A 24,216-nucleotide genomic window follows, 5' to 3' on the forward strand; every position below is an offset into this window, starting at 1 on the left:
AATTGCCAACTAAGTTTTGGCCATATCTTTGAGGTGACTGTCACGGTCGGCTCGCCAAATATCTAATACCTATTTAGTGACGCACGGAAGCAATCAGTACCTTTCATCCTGTACAAACTCATTAGCACTGACCTGTCTGAACATGATTCATTGTCAATATCAATATCCTCCTTGTTTGTGTAGCCTGTCTCCAGATCTGATTGGTTGACTGTCCATTGTGGTGTGTCTAATAATGACGTTAAATGAAAAGTCAATGGGGAAGAGACAACTTTTGAATCTGTGGTCACAAAGTGTGAAAAGTGTATTTATGTGTTCCTTCTACCCTGTTGACACAGTTTCATATTGGTTTGGTCTTCTGTTGTCCTGTAATTATTCACCCACAGCCCTCTATTAAGAAATGGATCCCACTATTAATTTGTGAGGGTTTTTCTTTCAGTTGTTCATTTTCATGCTGTTGTTCATCCCCAGTGATGTACCACTTACTGTAAACCACTCAGCTCACAGCATTTATGACTCAAATGTAAATGGGATGTATAGTACATGTATATTTTCTCACTCAACTATCTTGGAAAGACAGAGATCCTATTGCGAGGATGAATAAACAATAACAATATTTCCATTAGAAAGGATTAACACGATCTTGACTTGAGGGTTTCAAGTGTGTGCATGTCCGTGTGTACGTGTTCTCATATGTGTGTGTATATTTCTGTGTTTGCCTCTGTGTGTGTCTCTGTGGGTAAAAATCCCAGAAGTCTCATCAGCTCTCCTTCTTTCTCTCTCTCTCTCTCTCTGAATTAAAGGTGGGATCTGCATCGCACAGTCTTTAAAAATTCCCCACAACCCCAAGCTAGAGGATTATGACAAAGCCGTCCAACAACTGCTGGATATGCACCACTCCCGGGCAGTCATCATCTTTGCCAGTGAAGAAGACATACGGTGTGTAGTTCAGTACACAGCATCCGAATGCATCTATGTTGTTGAGGGGCTTTGATGACATGTCAAGTCGAGTTCTTTAATCTCATAGCAGAAACCTTGAAGACAGGTTGGAGGCGCAGACAGATCCTTTGTGTGTGTGCACACACTGGGTGTCTGTAACACAAATATGCCTCCAATAACACAAACAGAAACGTGCCTAGGAGGAGAACTGAGAATATGGAATATCACAACAAAGCAGCAGATATGATTTAATTTACAATACCTTTGAGCAGTGGCGGTTCTAGCTTGTATGTCTCCCTGGGCGAACCCCCCCCTTCTGCCCCTCCCCCCAAAATAAGCACCATTCTGCACTATTTAGTTAGTTAGTTAGTTAGTTAGTTAACTGTATTTTTCATTCAGACATTTGGAACAACACAAATAAATAATCATAATCATAATCATAATAATCATTTAAAAATATAGAAAAATATATAGAAAAATAAGACTCAAGTAACAAATAAATAACAAAGACAAATAGAAACAAATTGTAGTATATAAAAATAAATAACAGAGTGAATCGAACTATTACACTAATTACAATATTGATAACAAAAAACACACAAATAAAACTAAATTGCACAAATCCTATATCACACAAATACACAAATAAAATAACACATTTATGAAGAAGAGAACTTGATTATTACAGTATTGCACTTCAAACAAGAAACACACAAACTAAATTGCACAACTAATTGCATTAGTACTGTACAAAGTTAGAAGTGTGCTATTTGATAGATTCCCTTGCTCCCCCTACTTCGGGCTTCCAGTGGGGAGACCTGAGGTCAACCTGAGGTCAACCTACCCCCGCCCCCCTCCCCATCTCGTACTTCTGAGTGGGAGACCTTCCCTGCCACTAGCCTGCCTAGCTCACCAACTAGAATCAGGGCGCCCACTCCAACAAGGTTAATTAACCCACAGGCCCACACGGTGGCATGATATTTTTGACATGATGTGCAAATCAGCGATAGAAAACCGATCGAGCAAATGTCACCACTTGGAATATATGTATATTTTTTAAATACAGTGCCTTGCGAAAGTATTCGGCCCCCTTGAACTTTGCGACCTTTTGCCACATTTCAGGTTTCAAACATAAAGATATAAAACTGTATTTTTTTGTGAAGAATCAACAACAAGTGGGACACAATCATGAAGTGGAACGACATTTATTGGATATTTCAAACTTTTTTAACAAATCAAAAACTGAAAAATTGGGCGTGCAAAATTATTCAGCCCCTTTACTTTCAGTGCAGCAAACTCTCTCCAGAAGTTCAGTGAGGATCTCTGAATGATCCAATGTTGATCTAAATGACTAATGATGATAAATACAATCCACCTGTGTGTAATCAAGTCTCCGTATAAATGCACCTGCACTGTGATAGTCTGAGGTCCGTTAAAAGCGCAGAGAGCATCATGAAGAACAAGGAACACACCAGGCATGTCCAAGATACTGTTGTGAAGAAGTTTAAAGCCGGATTTGGATACAAAAAAAAATCCCAAGCTTTAAACATCCCAAGGAGCACTGTGCAAGCGATAATATTGAAATGGAAGGAGTATCAGACCACTGCAAATCTACCAAGACCTGGCCGTCCCTCTAAACTTTCAGCTCATACAAGGAGAAGACTGATCAGAGATGCAGCCAAGAGGCCCATGATCTCTCTGGATGAACTGCAGAGATCTACAGCTGAGGTGGGAGACTCTGTCCATAGGACAACAATCAGTCGTATATTGCACAAATCTGGCCTTTATGGAAGAGTGGCAAGAAGAAAGCCATTTCTTAAAGATATCCATAAAAAGTGTTGTTTAAAGTTTGCCACAAGCCACCTGGGAGACACACCAAACATGTGGAAGAAGGTGCTCTGGTCAGATGAAACCAAAATTGAACTTTTTGGCAACAATGCAAAACGTTATGTTTGGCGTAAAAGCAACACAGCTCATCATCCTGAACATACCATCCCCACTGTCAAACATGGTGGTGGCAGCATCATGGTTTGGGCCTGCTTTTTCTTCAGCAGGGACAGGGAAGATGGTTAAAATTGATGGGAAGATGGATGGAGCCAAATACAGGACCATTCTGGAAGAAAACCTGATGGAGTCTGCAAAAGACCTGAGACTGGGACGGAGATTTGTCTTCCAACAAGACAATGATCCAAAACATAAAGCAAAATCTACAATGGAATGGTTCAAAAATAAACATATCCAGGTGTTAGAATGGCCAAGTCAAAGTCCAGACCTGAATCCAATCGAGAATCTGTGGAAAGAACTGAAAACTGCTGTTCACAAATGCTCTCCATCCAACCTCACTGAGCTCGAGCTGTTTTGCAAGGAGGAACGGGAAAAAATTTCAGTCTCTCGATATGCAAAACTGATAGAGACATACCCCAAGCGACTTACAGCTGTAATCGCAGCAAAAGGTGGCGCTACAAAGTATTAACTTAAGGGGGCTGAATAATTTTGCATGCCCAATTTTTCAGTTTTTGATTTGTTAAAAAAGTTTGAAATATCCAATAAATGTCGTTCCACTTCATGATTGTGTCACACTTGTTGTTGATTCTTCACAAAAAAATACAGTTTTATATCTTTATGTTTGAAGCTTGAAATGTGGCAAAAGGTCGCAAAGTTCAAGGGGGCCGAATACTTCGCAAGGCACTATAATATGGTGTAAATATACAATAAATATAAATGACACACAACTTCTGTACTGTACTGATATATACAGTAGTGCAAAAAAAGTATTTAGTCAGCCACCAATTGTGCAAGTTCTCCCACTTAAAAAGATGAGAGGCCTGTAATTGTCATCATAGGTACACTTCAACTATGACAGACAAAATGAGAAAAAAAAATCCAGAAAATCACATTGTAGGATTTTTTATGAATTTATTTGCAAATTATGGTGGAAAATAAGTATTTGGTCAATAACAAAAGTTTATCTCAAACGTTTTCTGTAAGTCTTCACAAGGTTTTCACACACTGTTGCTGGTATTTTGGCCCATTCCTCCATGCAGATCTCCTCTAGAGCGGTGATGTTTTGGTTGCTGGGCAACACAGACTTTCAACTCCCTCCAAAGATTTTCTATGAAGTTGAGATCTGGAGACTGGCTAGGCCACTCCAGGACCTTGAAATGCTTCTTACGAAGCCACTCCTTCGTTGCTCGGGCGGTGTGTTTGGGATCATTTTCATGCTAAAAGACCCAGCCACGTTTCAACTTCAATGCCCTTGCTGATGGAAGGTGGTTTTCACTCAAAATCTCACGATACATGGCCCCATTCATTCTTTCCTTTACACAGATCAGTTGTCCTGGTCCCTTTGCAGAAAACAACCCCAAAGCATGATGTTTCCACCCCCATGCTTCACAGTAGGTATGGTGTTCTTTGGATGTAACTCAGCATTCTTTGTCCTCCAAACACGACGAGTTGAGTTTTTACCAAAAAGTTATATTTTGGTTTCATCTGACCATATGACATTCTCCCAATCTTCTTCTGGATCATCCAAATGCTCTCTAGCAAACTTCAGACGGGTCTGGACATGTACTGGCTTAAGCAGGGGGACATGTCTGGCACTGCAGGATTTGAGTCCCTGGCGGCGTAGTGTGTTACTGATGGTAGGCTTTGTTACTTTGGTCCCAGCTCTCTGCAGGTCATTCACTAGGTCCCCCCGTGTGGTTCTGGGATTTTTGCTCACCGTTCTTGTGATCATTTTGACCCCACAGGGTGAGATCTTGCGTGGAGCCCCAGATCAAGGGAGATTATCAGTGGTCTTGTATGTCTTCCATTTCCTAATAATTGCTCCCACAGTTGATTTCTTCAAACCAAGCTGCTTACCTATTGCAGATTCAGTCTTCCCAGCCTGGTGCAGGTCTACACTTTTGTTTCTGGTGTCCTTTGACAGCTCTTTGGTCTTGGCCATAGTGGAGTTTGGAGTGTGACTGTTTGAGGTTGTGGACAGGTGTCTTTTATACTGATAACAAGTTCAAACAGGTGCCATTAATACAGGTAACGAGTGGAGGACAGAGGAGCCTCTTAAAGAAGAAGTTACAGGTCTGTGAGAGCCAGAAATCTTGCTTGTTTGTAGGTGACCCAATACTTATTTTCCACCATAATTTGCAAATAAATAAATTAAAAATCCTACAATGTGATTTTCTGGATTTTTTTTCTCATTTCGTCTGTCATAGTTGAAGTGTACCTATGATGAAAATTACAGGCCTCTCTCATCTTTTTAAGTGGGAGAACTTGCACAATTGGTGGCTGACTAAATTCTTTTTTTGCCCCACTGTATATATATATATATATATATATATATATATATATATACATCTTTGTAGGTTGCTGTGGACCCACTAATGGATTGCATGTGTCCCTTCTGCTTTCTCCTAATTCACACATGGCTGCCCTTGCAGGGGAGTTCTCAATGCCACCAGGAGAGCCAATCAGGTGGGCCATTTCCTGTGGATTGGATCGGACAGTTGGGGGTCGAAGAGCAGCCCAATACACCAGTTAGAGGACGTGGCTGTGGGAGCAGTCACTATACTGCCCAAACGCTCATCTATTAAAGGTACACACACACTATATGGACCATACACACTATAATGACCACAGGCTTATGTACAGTAGTAGGAGACAGTAGAACGCACATTGTTGTACTGTGGTCTTGTGCGTAGCTCAAAAACTCCACTGTTTTACCAGCATTTCTGCTCGGTGTCACTACAATAATAGCCATTTATCATTACAATCTGGGGACTAGGTGGCAAGTGAAGTGTGGGTTTTCAATAAGATTTTTTTAATTAGACAGGTCTAGACTGGACAAGACTTGGTCTGGGAAGAGCCAGAAGGCAAGAGGAGTATATTAAACCAGCATGCATCATTGATGTCCCTTTGAAAAGAAAATCAGCCGAGTCATTCAGTCATGATTAGTCATCTCTCTGATTTAGCTGATAAAACCGACTACGTGAGAAAGAAGACACCATGACTGTAGAACTATGGGTATGTCACAGCTGGAAATGATACATTGAGCCAGTCTTTGTGCTTGGTATCAATTAATATTACTGCTGATCTCTTGATTTCATTGTTTATTACAGTAATTAATTTTCACACGGTAGAATACGTTTTTAAAAAGAGTGCAACATAAAATACATTACACAGATGAGGTCAGAAACCCTGAGTGTGCGTATATAGAACCCCCATAGTACAATTTATCATGAATAAATACAAATGCCCAAAGCATAAAGCGTATTACACAAAAGTTAATGGATAAAATCTATGTACCTAAATCAAATCAAATGTTATTTGTTACATACACATGGTTAGCAGATGTTAATGCGAGTGTAGCGAAATGCTTGTGCTTCTAGTTCCGACAATGCAGTAATAACCAACGAGTAATCTAACCTAACAATTCCAAAACTACTACCTTATACACACAAGTGTAAAGGGATAATGAATATGTACATAAAGATATATGAATTAGTGAGTGATGGTACAGAACGGCATAGGCAAGATGCAGTAGATGGTATCGAGTACAGTATATACATATGAGATGAGTAATGTAGGGTATGTAAACAAAGTGGCATAGTTTAAAGTGGCTAGTGATACATGTACAGTAGATGATATACACGTTCCCAGGAAACTATATATGCAGACACCTACAAGGTACTGCCCTTCTAACAAAATACTGTGCATATAGACTTCATATACTAACCCTGTTATTATTTATTATGCATCCTGTCATATTCATGTGATTTCCAAGATTAAAGATCCATGTTGTACACAGGAACTGCAGTGGTCAAAATAGAATGAAAAGTGGTTTAGTTGTACTGTAGCTATGAGACTAATACAACTCCTAACAGCCAGTACAGCACAGCGCTCCAGTAACACTTCCCAAGTCTTGCTTCATTTCTTTCAGAATTCTCTTTTCTTTTTCGATTCTCCAGGGTTTGATGAATACTTCACCTCGCTCACCCTGGAGAATAATCGCAGAAATGTGTGGTTCGCCGAATTCTGGGAGGAAAATTTTGACTGCAGGCTCCTCAGCTCCTCCAAACGAGAGGACACCAGCAGGAAATGCACAGGTAGGTAGCCAGACATTTGTTTGCTTGGGTATTTGTATTTTAATATGTTTGTTTGTGGGAGGGGGCATTGCCATTGCCAATGTAATGAATTTGCACTTTAATGCATGTCATGCTCAAGGCTACAGGTATAGGAAGAGACTTGAATTGTAGTACATATCTTAATGCAGACTTGAAGGTGTAGGCCCACTGGATAATGCAAATAGCTTAAATAGCTGGTCCTACTGAGAGAGTAAAGTTGTGTCCAGTTGGGTAAAGGCACCATGTCAGCAGTGTTCAGCTGTGTCATGTATGCTAAGTAGATGGTAGAGAAACATGCATGCCATTTGGAGAAGTACTGATCAGAGAAACTACACAGAAATGATGCAAGTAAATCAAGCTCTGCAGATACAGTAACTCACTATTGATACACCCAAAGAGCTTTGTTACCGACACTGTTTTAATCTAGCTGCAAGCATTACTTGTAATGAGGTGTGTTGGGACTTGGGAGCATTGGTAGTGTGGAAGTGTTGCTCACTGTGATATCTATCCATCCTACAGGTATGCCAGCAAAGCTACAAACGATACAATAACACTATGTCAGTGCTAGTGACAGGGATTTATATATTTGATATGGCTTGAAGTACTGAAGGGTACTGAAGCCTTTCATAATTTCTTTATGTGCCACATGCTACAGATCATTGCACTGTCCATAAACCACATACAAATTTAATTTAGAATATCAGCAAAGCTTATAAGCATTGTACAAAGACACTAAAATGCCTCTTATTTACATCCACGTACTTCAGCCATACTGAGGAAGATATTCTCTTTTAACTGTGAAGTCGGCGTATAGCTGCTTCCATTTCTGTCTTTTTCACATCTAACCAAGCCGATCTATATTTATGAATGTGAGGTACTGAAGGGAAGGTATTTTTTTGTATTCAAAGTTGTTTCTATCAACGCTCTACTCACTGCTCTGGAAAACAACAAAGGTTATCTGTGGGCTGAAATGTATGTTGAAAAGAGAGAAACTGGAGAAAATGTCAACATTTATTGCATTTGAACTTTTTCAGCTTTTGCCAGTCTCCAACATTTTATTCATATTCGGCCTGGTGGCACAGCCAGTCTTTTTTCCTTATTCTCATGATCAAGTTCGCAACGTAAACTGGGAGTCTTTATTCTGTATTTACATGTGAAAATCACACAGTGATCTCTGGCAGCTTTTCCCCACAGTGCTGTACAGCACACCACAGTTCATCTGTTATTTTGTGCTGTGGATTTACGAGCTGCTTTCCAGTTAATGCATCCTTGTTAATTACTGCTTGTGTCTTTCAAATGAATATATTCAGCGTCCATATGCCACGCTTAATGACATAACCTGTTCACATTAGCACATAAAACATTTGCAATATACATCAGGCAAAGGATCCCCCACCCACAAAAAGCAAGAGATAAGAAATCCCCCACCAACCTGAAGAAATTCATTACACATTCAGTCACAGTATCACCAGTGAAATGAAAAGACCTAGTCCATAGTGAAAGGGCAGAGTAGCACTGAAGAGAGACTGTAATAGAGCATGGTGCTGCTGACAATGCTAGGAGATTCCTGTAAAATGCCTCTCGTCATGGCCTTGAACGCTCCTAAAATGGGACAAAAGATACACATCTCAACTACAGGTACACTATAGGACCTATAGTGGGCTGACTTCACTATGAAATATGCATATGTACATATGGTATCCAGTTCCACCTGCTCATCTCCTTCTTGGGTAGCATTTGGTTTTGGGGTACTGCAACAGAACTCTGCAGGAATGTGACCCATGCCGTGCTACACACACAACAGGGTGACTGATTCACAGTGTGTGGCTGTCCTTTTCTTGACCTCTCCTCTCTCTCCTCTCTCTCTCCTCAGGCCAGGAGAGGATCGGGATAGACTCCAAGTATGAGCAGGAGGGGAAGGTTCAGTTTGTAATAGATGCTGTGTATGCCATGGCTTATGCCCTCCACAATATACAGAGAGACCTGTGTCCAGAGCACTCTGGCATTTGCCCTGGGATGGAGGCAGCCGAGGGGAAGACCCTGCTCAAGTATATACGCAACGTCAGCTTCAACGGTCAGTCCATGTGTTATCCCCGGACCCTGTTCATGTGTGTATCCTCATAAAAATATGGGCGAAATAGCACGTTTCTCAAATAAGCACATACTGTATTTTTTTTTTTTTTTAAACGACGATAAAAATAAGGAAAGGTGGGAGGTAAGATAGAAGCATGAATGTGCAGAGTCAGAGGCACTGGACTCTCAAACACGTCATATTTATTGATGTCATTTACACTAATTGCAAAATATCATTCTGCGTGAATGATTTATTCTAAATAGGTTAGCTTTTTACATCTTTTCACATGCATAAATAAGTTGTTGACCAATATAAATTATTACCTAGGACACTGCCATTGGCAGGCCGCGCACTGACAGGTCTGTGGCTTTGTTGTGTGAATTGATTCATTCATTTCTCTGTGCCTGTTTTTTATGTTTGCAATCCATCAGTGCAGCAATGTATCAATTTAACCAATGTGATCCCGTCACACCAGAGCTACACGTTGCTCTCGCCATTCTAACTTCCAAGCCAGTTCATTGACAATGTTGTAGCCTCTTTTACAGGCATTCAGCAAGCAAGAGAATCGATCGATGCTTCTCTCCTCGAATAAGCCGAGGCCTATTAGTGTAAAAATAATTGCTAAAAATAAGTTTCAAACTATATTACTGTTCGTTGTCTATATATACACACTCAGAAAAAAAGGGTTTCAAAAGGGTTCTTCAGCTGTCCCCATAGAAGAACCCTTTTTGTTCCAGGTAGAACACTTTTTGGTTCTAGATACCTCTGTGGAAAGGCTTCTACATATAACCCAAAAGAGTTCTACCTGGAGCCAAAAAGGGTTCTAAGAAGGGTACTCCTATGGTGACAGCCGAAGAACCCTTTTAGGTAGCACCTCTTTTTAAGAGTGTAGGCTACTCTTAAGTGCTAGAGAGAGGGGAAGAAATAGGCCAGTGAAGTTGCCAGCGAAGATGAGTGAATTGGGCCAGAAGGGAACAGTGAAGAAGGCAGAGAGATGTGTAAGTTAGAAATGAATTAATATATTCATGCATCATTTGTATAGCCTATATATTAGGCTATATATTGTAGGCCTGCTATAGTGCATCTAGGTGACCACGTGCTATAGGCAACCCTAAAAGACTGTCACGATTGTTTGTAGAATTAACGGACCAAGGCACAGCGTGCGTAGAGTTCCACATTTATTCAGATGAAACTCACAAAAACAATAAACAGCAAATGAAACGTGCAGCAAATGGCGTGCTCACAGGCAACTAACCAAAAACAAGATCCCACAAAAAAACAGTGGGGAAAATGGCTGCCTAAATATGATCCCCAACAATCAGAGACAACGATAAACAGCTGCCTCTGATTGGGAACCATACCAGGCCAACATAGACATACAACAACCTAGATAACAGACCCTAGTCACACCCCGACCTAACCATCATAGAAAATAAAAGGTTCTCTATGGTCAGGGTGTAACAAAGACAGAGACAAAAAAATATCCGCCGGAGTTTACCCTTATCAATAAGTGGTTGCACAGATTTAGATAAAGCACTCAAATAACCACCCCTTGCTTCACAAAAATGTATCAACGGCTGATCATTAGGCTGCTACGGACATGTTGTGTGCATGTGTTTCTATTTTCTAATGGTTGTAAATTTCATCTTCATATAACCTATATCACAGCTGTCTCGATCTCCCCCTTCAAACTTTGCGTGTCAATTTTGCATTATTCTATAACGTAGACTAGTTTTCGATATCCTACAGAAAGGATTTGAAGCTAAGGCAATGTTTTGAATACGTTTTTGTAAAAGAGAAATGTTATTTGCTTAGGGACTGTGCGTTATTTATAATGAGGGATACCTGGAGAAAATGTGACCTATCTGAAATGAAAATGGATGGCCCACCCTTCAGTAAAATATATTTTTTACCTGATCCTCCCCTATATCCATTTGACGTTTTAATTATTACTTTGGGTAACAGAGAACATGCCTTAGCCATGCAGTTTTAGAAACGGTTCTTTGTTTTGTAAGCATTACATGGCGAAGTAGCCAGGAGGCTGTGGATTTGCCAACCACCGCAGAAAATATTTCCATTAATAAAGAACTGCATGAATTTATTATCTTATTTGCAGTCTGAGAAAAAAAGCCTTTTATAATGCATTTCCTGCAATTCTAAATCGTTTCACATCATAATAGCACAATACCACAACAGAGCATGACAAGGAATGAGCACATGCTGCAGCACCAGAGATGTTTTGATTTGTTAAAAAATAACATAGACAACTACATCACTGTTCCAAACTTAGACTATCATGTGTATATATTGAGCGCAACAGAACCAGTTACACTTGGAGTATCTGATCACCAGTGAAAAAGTCCTTTGTTTTTTAGTACAGCTGCTGCATATCAACAATGACAAGCCACCGGGGTCTGACAATCTGGATGGAAAATTACTGAGGATAATTGCAGACCATATCACCACTCCTATTTGCCACATCTTCAATTTAAGCCTACCAGAAAGTGTGTGCCCTCAGGCTTGGAGGGAAGCTAAAGTCATTCCACCCATGAATAGCAAAGCCCCCTTTACTGGCTCAAACAGCAGACCAATCAGCCTGTTACCAACCCTTAGTAAACTTCTGGAAAAATTGTGTTTGACCAGATACAATGCTATTTCACAGGAAACAAATTGACAACAGACTTTCAGCACGCTTATAGGGAAGGACACTCAACAAGCACAGCACTTACACAAATGACTGATGATTGGCTGAGAAAAATTCATGATAAAATGACTGAGGGGGCTGTATTGTTAGACTTCAGTGCAGCTTTTGACATTATTGATCATAATCTGCTGCTGGAAAAACATATGTGTTATGGCTTTACATCCCCTGCTATAATGTGTATAAAGAGTTACTTGTCGAACAGAACAGAAGGTGTTCTTTTTTGGAATCCTCTCAAACATAATCCATGTAGAATCAGGAATTCCCCAGGGTAGCTGTTAAGGCCCCTTGCTTTCTTTCAATCTTTACTAACGGCATGTCACTGGCTTTGAGTAAGGCCACTGGCTTTGAGTAATGTATGCGGATGACTCAAAACTATACACTAAAGTGACTGAAATGACTGCAACACTTAACAAAGAGCTGCAGTTAGTTTCAGAAAGGTTAGCAAGGTCTAAGTTTGTCCAAAATATTTCCAAAACTAAAAGCATTGTATTTGGGACAAATCATTCACTAAACACTAAACCTCAACTACATCTCGTAATGAATAATGTGGAAATTGAGCAAGTTGAGGTGACTGAACTGCTTGGAATAAACCTGGATTGTAAACTGTCATGGTCAAAACATATTGATACAACAGTAGATGGGGGAAGTCTGTCCATAATAAAGTGTTTTTCTGACTTCTTTACAACACTATCAACAAGGTAGGTCCTACAGGCTCTAGTTTTGTCGCACCTGGACTACTGTTCAGTCGTGTGGTCAGGTGCCACAAAGAGGGACTTGGGAAAATTACAGTTGGCTCAGAACAGGGCAGCACAGCTGGCCCTTAAAAGTACACAGAGAGCTAACATTAATGACATGTGTGTCAGTCTCTCATGGCTCATAGCGGAAGAGAGATTGACTTCCTCATTACTTGTAAGTGGTGTTGACAAGCTGAAGGTACCGAGCTGTCTGTTGAAAATACTAGCACACAGCTCGGACACCCATGCATACCCCACAAAACATGCCACCAGAGGTCTCTTCACAGTCCCCAAGTCCAGAACAGACTGCGGGAGGCAGCCATGACTACAGGTAACTGATGCCAGCAGTAGAATCAGATTTAAAAAGCAGGTAAAAATACACCTTATGGAACAGCGGGGACCTTGAAGAAACACAAACATAGGCACAGACACAGACACATGCATATACACACACACACACATCATCATAACATACGCACTATACACACGTGTACACATGGATTTTGCATTGTAGATATGTGGATAGTTTTTTATATACACAACCCCAGCAGTGCAAAAGCTTAGGAAGGATTAACATATTCTTAGAAATATAACTTTGCCTTGTGCTTCTCCGATATTTGCTCCTCTTATAGCCTAGACTATAGTATAGGCTATGGATCATTTGATTGAGACCAGACTTGATAGCAGAGAATCAGTGATGAGGGGCATCATCAGGCAAACATTGAGATATAATAAGCTAATTAATTATCAAACCCAAAGCAATATGACATTTAATCGATTGCAAATTACATGACCCTCCCCTTGTCACGGGTGTACGTACTCGTAGCGGAGTCAGGTGCAGGAGAGCAGAGAGTTGTGAACAGGAGCACACTTTATTTAGGCAGGAGAAAGCAACAGATGGACGCCACTGCGTCAAAACCTCCAGCCAGTTAGCAAAAGTGCAAAAACGCGCAAACAGTCACAAACATACCTCGTGAACAACACGGAATATAAGAACACCAGTCTGGCGCGACACAAATAACACGTAACACAAACAATATCACACAAAGACATGAGAGGGGACAGACGAATAAATACATGCAGTGTGATTAGGGAATGTAAACCAGGTGTGCAGGGAACAAGACAAAACAAATGGATCAATGAAAAATGGAGTGGCAATAGCTAGAAAGCCGGTGACGTCGACCGCCGAACACCGCCCGAACAAGGAGAGGAGCCGACTTCGGCGGAAGTCGTGACAGCCCTGTAATAAAAACAAATATACACTACACCCTCATCCAAACTGAAATTGAAAAAGCATGACCCTCTCCCATTTTCCTCCAGGTAACAATTGTGTAAATTCCGTTCGCCCCCTTATGTGCCTAAGGGACATGTGCTGCAGGCGGCTTTGATTGATGGGTCCTTTTAGGAGGGTGTGTGTGCTTGTATGAGTTCGCAAATTATCTATCTCCATTCAGAGAGTTTCCTAAAATAGGTCTAGCCTGTCTGGACTTCATCTCTTTAATCAGATAGAAAGAAAACTGGAGGCAGCAAGTGTCATGATAGTCAGCATATGTGCGAGAAATCGTGACAGGTGCTAGTTTTGCATGTCCTCTCTTATTAAATGGGGTGCAACTGAATGAAATGTAGCCAAGCTCCTTTAATGATTCATCCTATTGGATGAGCAGCCTATCCTAATATTTTCAGTTGCTTATAATTGTTCCCTTAGTATATGATCTTTCTCTCATTACTGCGTGCTCTCCATTCACTTTGAACAACATATTGCCACTGAGAATAACCGCAGCAGTTATGTTATGCAATTTTTGGGGAAAGTTGGAGGGAAAAATGCATCAGACCTGGTGTGTTCACGGTTTAGTTGTTTTATACAAACAACATGCATATATCTCAGCTAACATTACACAATGTAACTATATGTTTCTAGTACACCAGTCGTTTAAAATTCAACTGAAAGTGGCGGAAATTAAGTTTTACAATTGACCCCAAAGGCAGGGTTAAATGTAACACTAAAAATTGTAATTAAAAATACACTACAGGTCAAAAGTTTTTACTATTTTCTACATTATAGAATGTTAGTGAAGACATCATAACTATGAAATAACACATAAAGAATCATGTAGTAACCAAAAAAAAATATATATATATATATATATTTTATATTTTGATTTCCAGCTTCACCTGGAATGCTTTTCCAGCAGTCTTGAAGGAGTTCCCATATATACTGAGCACTTGTTGGCTGCTTTTCCTTCACTCTGTGGTCCAACTCATCCCAAACCATCTCAATTTGGTTGAGGTCGGGAGGGCAGCAGAGGTAAATCTGGGTTATCCATTCCTGTGGCAGGCCTCATGAAAGCTAGTTTCATCATAGCACTTTATGGTTTTTGCCACTGCACTTGAAGAAACTTTCAAAGTTCTTAAAATGTTTCGTATTGACTGACCTTCATGTCTTAAAGTAGACTGTTGTTTTTCTTTACTTATTTGAGCAGTTTTTTTGCCATAATATAGACTTGGTCTTTTACCAAATCTTCTGTATACCCCCCTACCTTGTCACAATACAACTGATTGGTTCAAACGCATTAAGAAGGAAATAAATTCCACAAATTAACTTTTAAGGTACACCTGTTAATTGAAAGGCATTCCAGCCGACTACCTCATGAAGCTGGTTGAGAGAATGCCAAGAGTGTGCAAAGCAGTCAAGGCAAAGGGTGGCGATTTGAAGAATCTTAAATATAAAATATATTTTGATTTGTTTAACACTTGTTTTTGTTACTACATGATTCCATGTGTTATTTCATAGTTTTGATGTCTTCACTATTATTCTACATACAAAAGAAATACAACTTTTGACCAGTGGTGTATTTATAATTTGAAACTGAATGAAAATACACTAAATTGACAACAAAACATTTATTTGATATTTTACGCATGTCATATTGACCAAGAATGGAGTAGCCAAAATGTAAACATTTAATATAATATACTTTTAGCATTCAAAGTATAAATTTGCCTTTTTTCATTTTTCTAACTATACCAGTCAAAATACCCTTTCTTACTGATAAACATGATATGATTAGATATATGGGGAATGTTCCACAGGTCAATAATAAAAACAGAGAGGCAGCAAGAATATTTATAGTTCTGCCTGAAACCATTTTTTTGTCAATAAAACAAATGTATCAATGGATTTAAGCAAATATTCATAGGTATGTAGATACACTAACCAAGCATTAACACACTGAATAACATTTTGTTGTTGCTACTGATGCTGTGTTACTTTGTTCCCCAGTCTTCCTTATGAGATACCTTTCTATTTGTCAATGGGTCCGCACAATTCATTCACTCTTAGAAAAAAGAAGTGCTGAAGTGCTTCTCACAGCATTCAGCATTCAGCATTCAGAAAAAAGCAGACAAGCTGTTTCTGTCATTTGTTGCTGAACATATACATTACCTGTAATACACTTGCAATAAGACTGTCACGGAGGAATGCTCAGCTCACGAAATGTGCCTTTACTCTGTTTACCCCCACTGATGCAGTAAAGTACTCCTGTATCTTTGACAGCCAAATCTCCAGTGGTGGAAAAAGTACCCAATATTCATACTCAAGTAAAAGTGAAAGTTACCCAGTAAAATACTTCTTGAGTAAAAGTATATACTTAAGTATCAAAAGTAAATGTAGTTGCTCAGATATACTTATGTATCAAAAGTAAAATTAGAAGTTGTTTCACATTCCTTGTATTATGCAAACCAGACGGCACAATTTTTTAGTTTTTTTAAGTTTACGGATTGCCAGTGGCACACTCCAACACTCAGACATAGTTTAAAAACGAAGCATTTGTGTTTAGTGAATCTTCCAGATCAGAGGCAGTACAGATGACCAGGGATGTTCTCTTGATATGTGTGTGAATTGGACCATTTTCATGTCCTAGGCATTCAAAATCTAACAAGTACTTTTTGGTGACAAGAAAATAAATGTTTTTATATTACATTACATTATTTTCTTTACTTTTGTATCATGGCACCGGAGATGATGGCTGACGTGTTCCTATCCAAATGTGTTTTTTGTTCTTTTTATTGCGTTGTTTGTCATATTTATTTTTTTACTTATTTTGTACATAATGTTACTGCTACCATCAGAACAGCGATTACCCACCATGAACTGGCAGAAGATTTTTTTTCATTAACCAGTTCGACGAGCCCGACGTGAAGGACATACTTTCCTGGGAACAGGCCCAAATCCCTGTCATTTGCATGAAGAGGAGACAAAGAAAAATAGGGCAGAGGTTGGGCTACCTTCTGAGAATTCATAGGCGATTGAATAAACTTCCACTGCCTTCCATTCTACTAGCTAACGTTCAACCATTGGAAAATAAAATCGACGACCTACGAGGAAGATTAAACTACCAATGGGACGTTAAAAACTGTATTATCTTATTCATCAAGGAGTCGTGGCAGAACGACGACATTATCTACATACAGCTGGCTGGTTATACACTGTATCAGCAGGACAAAACAGCGGCGTCTGGTAAGAAAATGGGTGGCGAATTATGTATATTTGAAAACAACAGCTGGTGCACAATATCTGGCATAACAATACCAGAGGGAAAAAAACTCTAAACCACCTTTACTCCACACACAGAGATGCGTACAAAGCTCTCCCTTGTCCCCCATTTGGCAAATCTGATCATACAGTGGCTTGCAAAAGTATTCACCCCCCGTGGCACTTACAACCTGGAATTAAAATAGATTTTTTTGGGGGGGTGGGTTGTATCATTTGATTTACACAACATGCCTACCACTTTGAAGATGCAAAATATTTTTTATTGTGAAACAACCAAGAATAAATACAAAAAAACTGAAAACTTGAGCATAACTATTCACCCCCCAAAGTCAATACTTTGTAGAGCCACCTTTTGCAGCAATTGCAGCTGCAAGTCTCTTGGGGTAGGTCTCTATAAGCTTGGCACATCTAGCCACTGGGATTTTTGCACACAGGTGGACACTATTTAACTAATTATGTGACTTCTGAAGGTAATTGGTTGCACCAGATCTTATTTAGGGACTTCATAGGAAAGGGGGTGAATATATATGCACGCACCACTTTTCCGTTTAGAATTTTTTTCACTTCACCAATGTAGACTATTTTGAGTATATCCATTACATGAAATCCAAATAAAAATCCATTGAAATTACAGGTTGTAATGCAACAAAATAGGAAAAACACCAAGCGGGTGTACTTTTGCAAGGCACTGTAATTCTATCCTCCTGATTCCTGATTACAAGCAAAAATTAAAGCAGGAAGCATCAGTGACTTGGTCAATAAAAAAAGTGGTCAGATGAAGCAGATGCTAAGCTACAGGACAGTTTTTCTAGCACAGACTGAAATATGTTCCGGGATTCTTCCGATGGCTTTGAGGAGTATACCACATCAGTCATTGTCTTCATCAATAAGTGCATTGATGACGTCGTCCCCACAGTAACCGTATGTACCCCAACCAGAATCCATGGATTCCAGGCAACATCTGCACTGAGCTAAAGGCTAGAGCTGCCACTTTCAAGGAGCGGGACTCTAATCCTGAAGCTTATAAGAAATCCCGCTATGCTCTCTGACGAACCATCAAACAGGCAAAGCATCAATACAGGACTAAGATCAAATCATACTACGGCTCCGACGCTCGTTGGATCTGGCAGGGCTTGCAAACTATTACAGACTACAAAGTGAAGCACAGCCGAGAGATGCCCGGGGAAACGAGCCTACCAGATGAGCTCATCTAATTCTACGCTCGCTTCGAGGCAAATAACACTGAAACATGCATGAGAGCACCAGCTGTTCAGGACGATTGTGTGATCACACTCTCCGCAGCCGATATGTGTAAGATCTAGGGCCAGACGGATTACCAGGACGTGTACTGCGAGCATGCGCAGACCAACTGGTTGGCATGTCTTCACTGACATTTTCAACCCCTGTCCGAGTTTGTAATACCAATATGTTTCAAGCAGACCACAATAGTCCCTGTGCCCAAGAACACTAAGGTAACCTGCCTAAATGACTACAGACCCGTAGCACTCTCGTCTGTAGCCATGAAGTGCTTTGAAAGGCTGGTCATGCCTTATATCAACACCATTATCCCAGAAATCCAAGACCCACCCCGATTTGCATTCCACCCTAACAGATCCACAGATGATGCAATCTCTAGTGTGCTCTACACTGCCCTTTCCCACCTGGACAAAAGGAACACCTATGTGAGAATGATAGTCATTGACAACAGCTCAACGTTCAACACCATAGTGCCCTCAAAGCTCATCACTAAGCTAAGGAACCTGGGACTAAACACCTCCCTCTGCGACTGGATCCTGGACTTCGTGATGGGCCGCCCCCAGGTGGTAAGGGTAGGTAACAACACATCCGCCACGCTGACCCTCAATACAGGGGCCCCTCAGGGGTGCGTGCTCGGTCCCCTCTTGTACTCCCTGTTCACTCATGACTTCACAGCCAGGCACGACTCCAACACCATCATTAAGTTTGCCGACGACACAACAGTGGCCTGATCACCGACAACGATTAGACAGCCTGCAGGGGGGAGGTCAGAGACCTGGCCCTGTGGTGCCAGGACAACAACCTCTCCCTCAACGTGATCAAGACAAAGGAGATTATTGTGGACTACAGGAAAAGGAGGACCGAGCACGCCCCCATTCTCATCGACGGGTCTTTACACCACTGGAAATCTCTGTGCTCTTTACTGTATCCTGGCTGGGCTGTGTGTGCACGTATGCGTGCACGCGGGCATGTTCACATGTGTATATGTTAGAGTATGTGAATATACATGTTTGTGTTGCCATGTGTGCGTGCCTGTGTGAGTTGTCTTTGTTGTTCTCCCTGCTGCGCTGGAGACAGAGCTCAAGAGAGCGAAGGAAAGAGAGCCCCCAGTCCACCCACACTGCTCGACACAGTACAGCAGCAATGCACTTTTGTCATGTCTTAGTTCAGAGCCCCATACGAATGTATGAATCTTTCATCTCTCACAAAGCTGTCTGCACAGATCATTTTGTTCCCTTGGAAATAGCAGGAAACGTAAAATAGAATGGAATTTGTAATGGCTTCCTATCTGCAAGGAGAGCTACACTGCTTAATAATTTGCTTACTGACCGTGTGTGTGTGGGGTGGGGGGGATTCTTTGTACTGCAATGTGCGTGGAGAAGACAGTCTTGTAGTCCTGTCATACCAACTGCTTCCAGTGTACTATGTCAACATCTTGTCAACAAATAGATACAGTATGTCAACTCTATTCCCTGTCTGTTGGAAGCAGAAGTGACAGATTGTTGACGACTACCCTTGTGTGTGTTTTTTGTTGTTTCAATTTCATTCTAAAGCAGATTCTGTCGTACTGCAACTACTGTATACTGTACAGCACCAGTCAAAAGTTTGAACACACCTACATTCAAGGGTTTTTTGTTATTTTTACTATTTCTATATTGTAGAATAATAGTAAAGACATCAAAACTACGATATAACACACATGGAATCATGTAGTAATCCAAAAAATGTTAAGCATATAAAACTATATTTATATTTTAGATTCTTCAAAGTAGCCACCCTTGGCTTTATTACATTTTTGCACACTCTTGGAATCTCTCAAACAGCTTCATAAGGAATGCTTTTCAAACAGTCTTGAAGGAGTTCCCACATATGCTGAGCACTGCTTTTCCTTCACTATGTGGTCCAACTCATCCCAAACCATCTCAATTGGGTTAAAGTCAGGGGAATGTTGAGGCCAGGTTATCTGATGAAGCACTCCATCACTCTCCTTCTTGGTCAAAAAGCCCAACACAGCCTGGAGGTGTTGGGTCATTGTCATGTTGAAAAACACATGATAGTCCCACTAAGCGCAAACCGGATGGGATGGTGTATCGCTGCAGAATGCTGTGGTAGCCATGCTGTTTAAGTGTGCCTTGAATTCTAAATAAATCACAGACAGTGTAACGAGTAAAGCACCCCATCACCATCACACCTCCTCCTCCATGCTTCACGGTGGGAACCACACATGCGGAGATCCTCCGTTCAGCTATTCTGTGTCTCATAAAGAGATGGCGGTTGGAACCAAAAATCTCAAATTTGGACAAATTCAAATGTCTAATGTCCATTGCTCATGTTTCTTGACCCAAGCAAGTCTCTTCTTCTCATTGGTGTCCGTTAGTAGTGGTTTCTTTGCAGCAATTTGACCATGAAGGCCTGATTCACGCAGTCTCCTCTGCACAGTTGACGTTGAGATGTGTCTGTTACTTGAACTCTGTGAAGCATTTCTTTAGGCTGCACTAAAAGAAACTTTCAAAGTTATTGACATTTTCCGGATTGAAATGCATTCCAGGTTACTACTTCATGAAACTGGTTGATAGAATGCCAATGAGTAGGTGTTTCCAAACTTTTGACAGGTACTGTGTGTTTAGTGTAACTATCGGTAGCGTAACACTTTACATGAGCCTTTTGTCTAATTAAGGGCTACATAATTATGACATTATACTGACACAATTGATGTCCTAAACATTTATGACAGCTGATGTTAGCTTATGACAACTGACAATACATTTCCTTGACACAAACCATTGCCTATCGGCGAAATATTCTGCACACATTCGGAGTGGAAGTTGTTTCGGTGAATTAGCTCAATTGAGCTCTTCTAATACACCTTACACTACTCAGTATCTTCAACAGCTTTGAAAATGGCCACATTAATATTCTGTATGACTAATGTGCAGGAAACGTAAGGAGAAAACGAAAGCAACTCATTGACTTTGATGGTCATACAAACTTTGATGGAGTGGCAGATTCGGTTCTCCCATGAGATTTCTGTATACTTTAGGTCTCTTCCTGTATGTATGGTGCATATAAATGAGGTTTTACTCCCTATAATCTCGTTTCTTGCTGCTAGAGGAGAGATTGTGGCTTTCCTCTTTTGTAGAATGTTCAATGACAAATGTCCTTGAAAAAAAACTGGTGTGTAGGCTACTGAAATTCCCTATTGACAAAACCTAAAAGGGAAGGTATTCAGAATTGGGGTACAGCCTCTACCTAACAAAGCCAAAGGCCTACACAAAACACAAAGGCAACATGTCCCCACAACCATTTTGGACAGGTGTTATTGGTCATTCCCCTTTTAGACTTTTTATAGTCAAGACTATTACTCCAGTCATTTCCCATGCCACATCTGATTCGAGTCCCGTCCCCGTCCCCGTCCGATTTTAGAAATGGTGTCTACTATGCCTTTGAGTTATTGTATGCACTGCCAAGGTTAACTCACTGTTGAACTGAAGGAGTAATAGTCCTTCTTACAATGGCAGGATGAGAGGCATCGACCTCACTGTGTGTTGTATAAATCAATTCAAATCAAATGTTATATGTCACATGCGCCGAATAAAACAGCTGTAGACCTTACAGACCTTGGGGCGGCAGGGTAGCTTAGTGGTTAGAGCGTTGGACTAGTAACCGAAAGGTTGCAAGTTCGAATCCCCGAGCTGACAATCCACTGTTCCTAGGCCGTCATTGAAAATAAGAATTTGTTCTTAACTGACTTGCCTAGTAAAATAAAAAATAAATTAAACAGTGAAATGCTCACTTACAAGCCCTTCACCAACAATGCCGTTTTAAGAAAAATGTGTGTTAAGTAAAAAATAGAGAAGTAAAAAAATAAAAGTAACAAATAATTAAAGAGCAGCAGTAAAATAACAGTAGCGAGGCTATATACAGGGGGTACCGGTACAGAGTCAATGTGCGGGTGCACTGTTTAGTCGAGGTAATTGAGGTAATATGTACATGCAGGTAGAGTTAAAGTGACTATGCATAGGGGTCTATGTTGCATAAAAAAATCAGGGCCACACATTTCTTCTTAGTTGGTTTTACGGAAAGTTCTCACGGACATCTTCATTATGGCGAGGTCATACACACATACACATGCACGTAGATAGCCTACACAACTATACACTCACACACTCACAAACACATGCACACACACACACACACACAAATCAGGCCACAGAATTCATTTCTCGAATACCGTGTTGCAGGTGTCCAGAACCTTCAGTAAGTGAATTAGCCTGCGGTCCTCTGCTTGCTACAAACTGCGACCAAATGGGGACCGTATGAGGCTTTGGCTGACCTATTTATCTTACTTTGCTTCATCTCCTGTCCAGCATGTGTGATTGAGATGGTTTTACTTTTGAACTGAGGAAATGTGCATCCGTCTCTAAGAACGGGCACCTTGTGCTATTCCTAATGCACAGATGTGATAACCTAAAGCTCAACACTGCTTCATTGATGCTGCGCATAGACCTGGTGATGTATCACACAGCTCTGATGTGAAATGTAGGGCTGCGGTGTGGTGTTGGATAGCCTTAGTACACACTCTTTCACAGCAGAGCAATGATCTCAGTCAGTCGGGAGTTAGCTGACTTGCTCGCCTTCTAATGGGGACAGGATATGAGTCATGGTCATTATGAATAGGCCATTAGCACATGAGCACACCCTGTGGCCCTCGATGTCCACACAGCCGTTTATAGCTTGTAAACGACAGAACAAGGGACACTAGGTTAAATGTCAATGTTTCTCTCACAGGGGTTTATGTACTGTTGGCCCAACCAACCACAGGCCTTTAATGGTTGAATCTTAAAATAAAAAGGGCATGTGTAATTCATTTATTTGCACAAATATGTACTCAATATAAAAACTAACACATTCATTTTCAATTTCTCCTTCCTTCTGTCTTCCTGCAGGTAGTGCAGGCACGTCGGTTATGTTCAATAAAAACGGTGACGCCCCAGGACGCTACGACCTGTTCCAGTTCCAGATGACCAACTCCAGTGTTCCTGAGTACAGGCCCATCGGACAGTGGGTGGAGACACTCCAACTCAGGGTAAGTTTAAGGCCTGTAATCTTGTCTGGGACCAAGGACACATGGTACAAGAATCCTTAGCATACTTATAATGGCCTTATTTGATTATATTTATGATCAATAGAGATACATTTAATACATTTTGGAAAATGTAAGTGGATAATAGGCCGAATCTACCTCGCAACCAAAGCTCATTTTTGAAGGTTTTGGAGGCAGAATGCAAAACAGGAAAAAGTCGATGCACACTTCCAGTCAAATACACATTTCTTTAAATAGTATCAAAGCTTTCAGTCAGTCGACTTTCATCAGAGCATGCTTTGATGAATGCTCTGATGAAGGTCGACTGGCTGAAAGCTCAGCTACTATTTAAAGCAATTTGCATCAGACTGAAAGCGTGCAGAGACTTTTTCCTTTTTATCAGAGAAATGTAAGTTCAAACGAGGCACTTGAGAAAATGGTGATTGATTGGCCACTAATTAGTACACAACTTGTTTAGGAAGAGCAATGTCAAATCAAATTGTGGAATTAGCCTGTAGTCCTGAGAATGTTGCTGTTGCTTTTTGGCAAGACAACGATAAGTTGTCCATGACGGAAAAAGACTGACACCTGTCTGAAATATGTTTGTCAAGAAATATTGAGGAGACAGATTGATTATGTCATCTCTGATGAAGAGCTGCATCAAAATGTGTCTAAAAGTGGCTTAAATCCTCCCTGACAACAACAAACCCAACAAACCACCCTCCTCCCAAAAAAAGAAATTATCCGTATCAGTCCA

At 40.6% G+C, this 24,216-nt stretch overlaps 1 protein-coding gene across 1 annotated transcript in view; it reads left to right on the plus strand.

Annotated features, from left to right (window-relative positions):
* Positions 1–24,216, plus strand: part of LOC109907718 (metabotropic glutamate receptor 7) — a 126,127-nt gene that overhangs the window by 83,091 nt on the left and 18,820 nt on the right. The window contains exons 3-7 of the mRNA XM_020505863.2: positions 801–936; positions 5,373–5,527; positions 6,900–7,037; positions 8,929–9,129; positions 23,323–23,462. Coding sequence (XP_020361452.1) covers positions 801–936; positions 5,373–5,527; positions 6,900–7,037; positions 8,929–9,129; positions 23,323–23,462 — 770 coding nt within the window. The remainder of the gene's footprint in view (positions 1–800; positions 937–5,372; positions 5,528–6,899; positions 7,038–8,928; positions 9,130–23,322; positions 23,463–24,216) is intronic.

This window comes from Oncorhynchus kisutch, linkage group LG17 (genome assembly GCF_002021735.2).
Source record: "Oncorhynchus kisutch isolate 150728-3 linkage group LG17, Okis_V2, whole genome shotgun sequence".
NCBI lineage: Eukaryota > Metazoa > Chordata > Actinopteri > Salmoniformes > Salmonidae > Oncorhynchus > Oncorhynchus kisutch.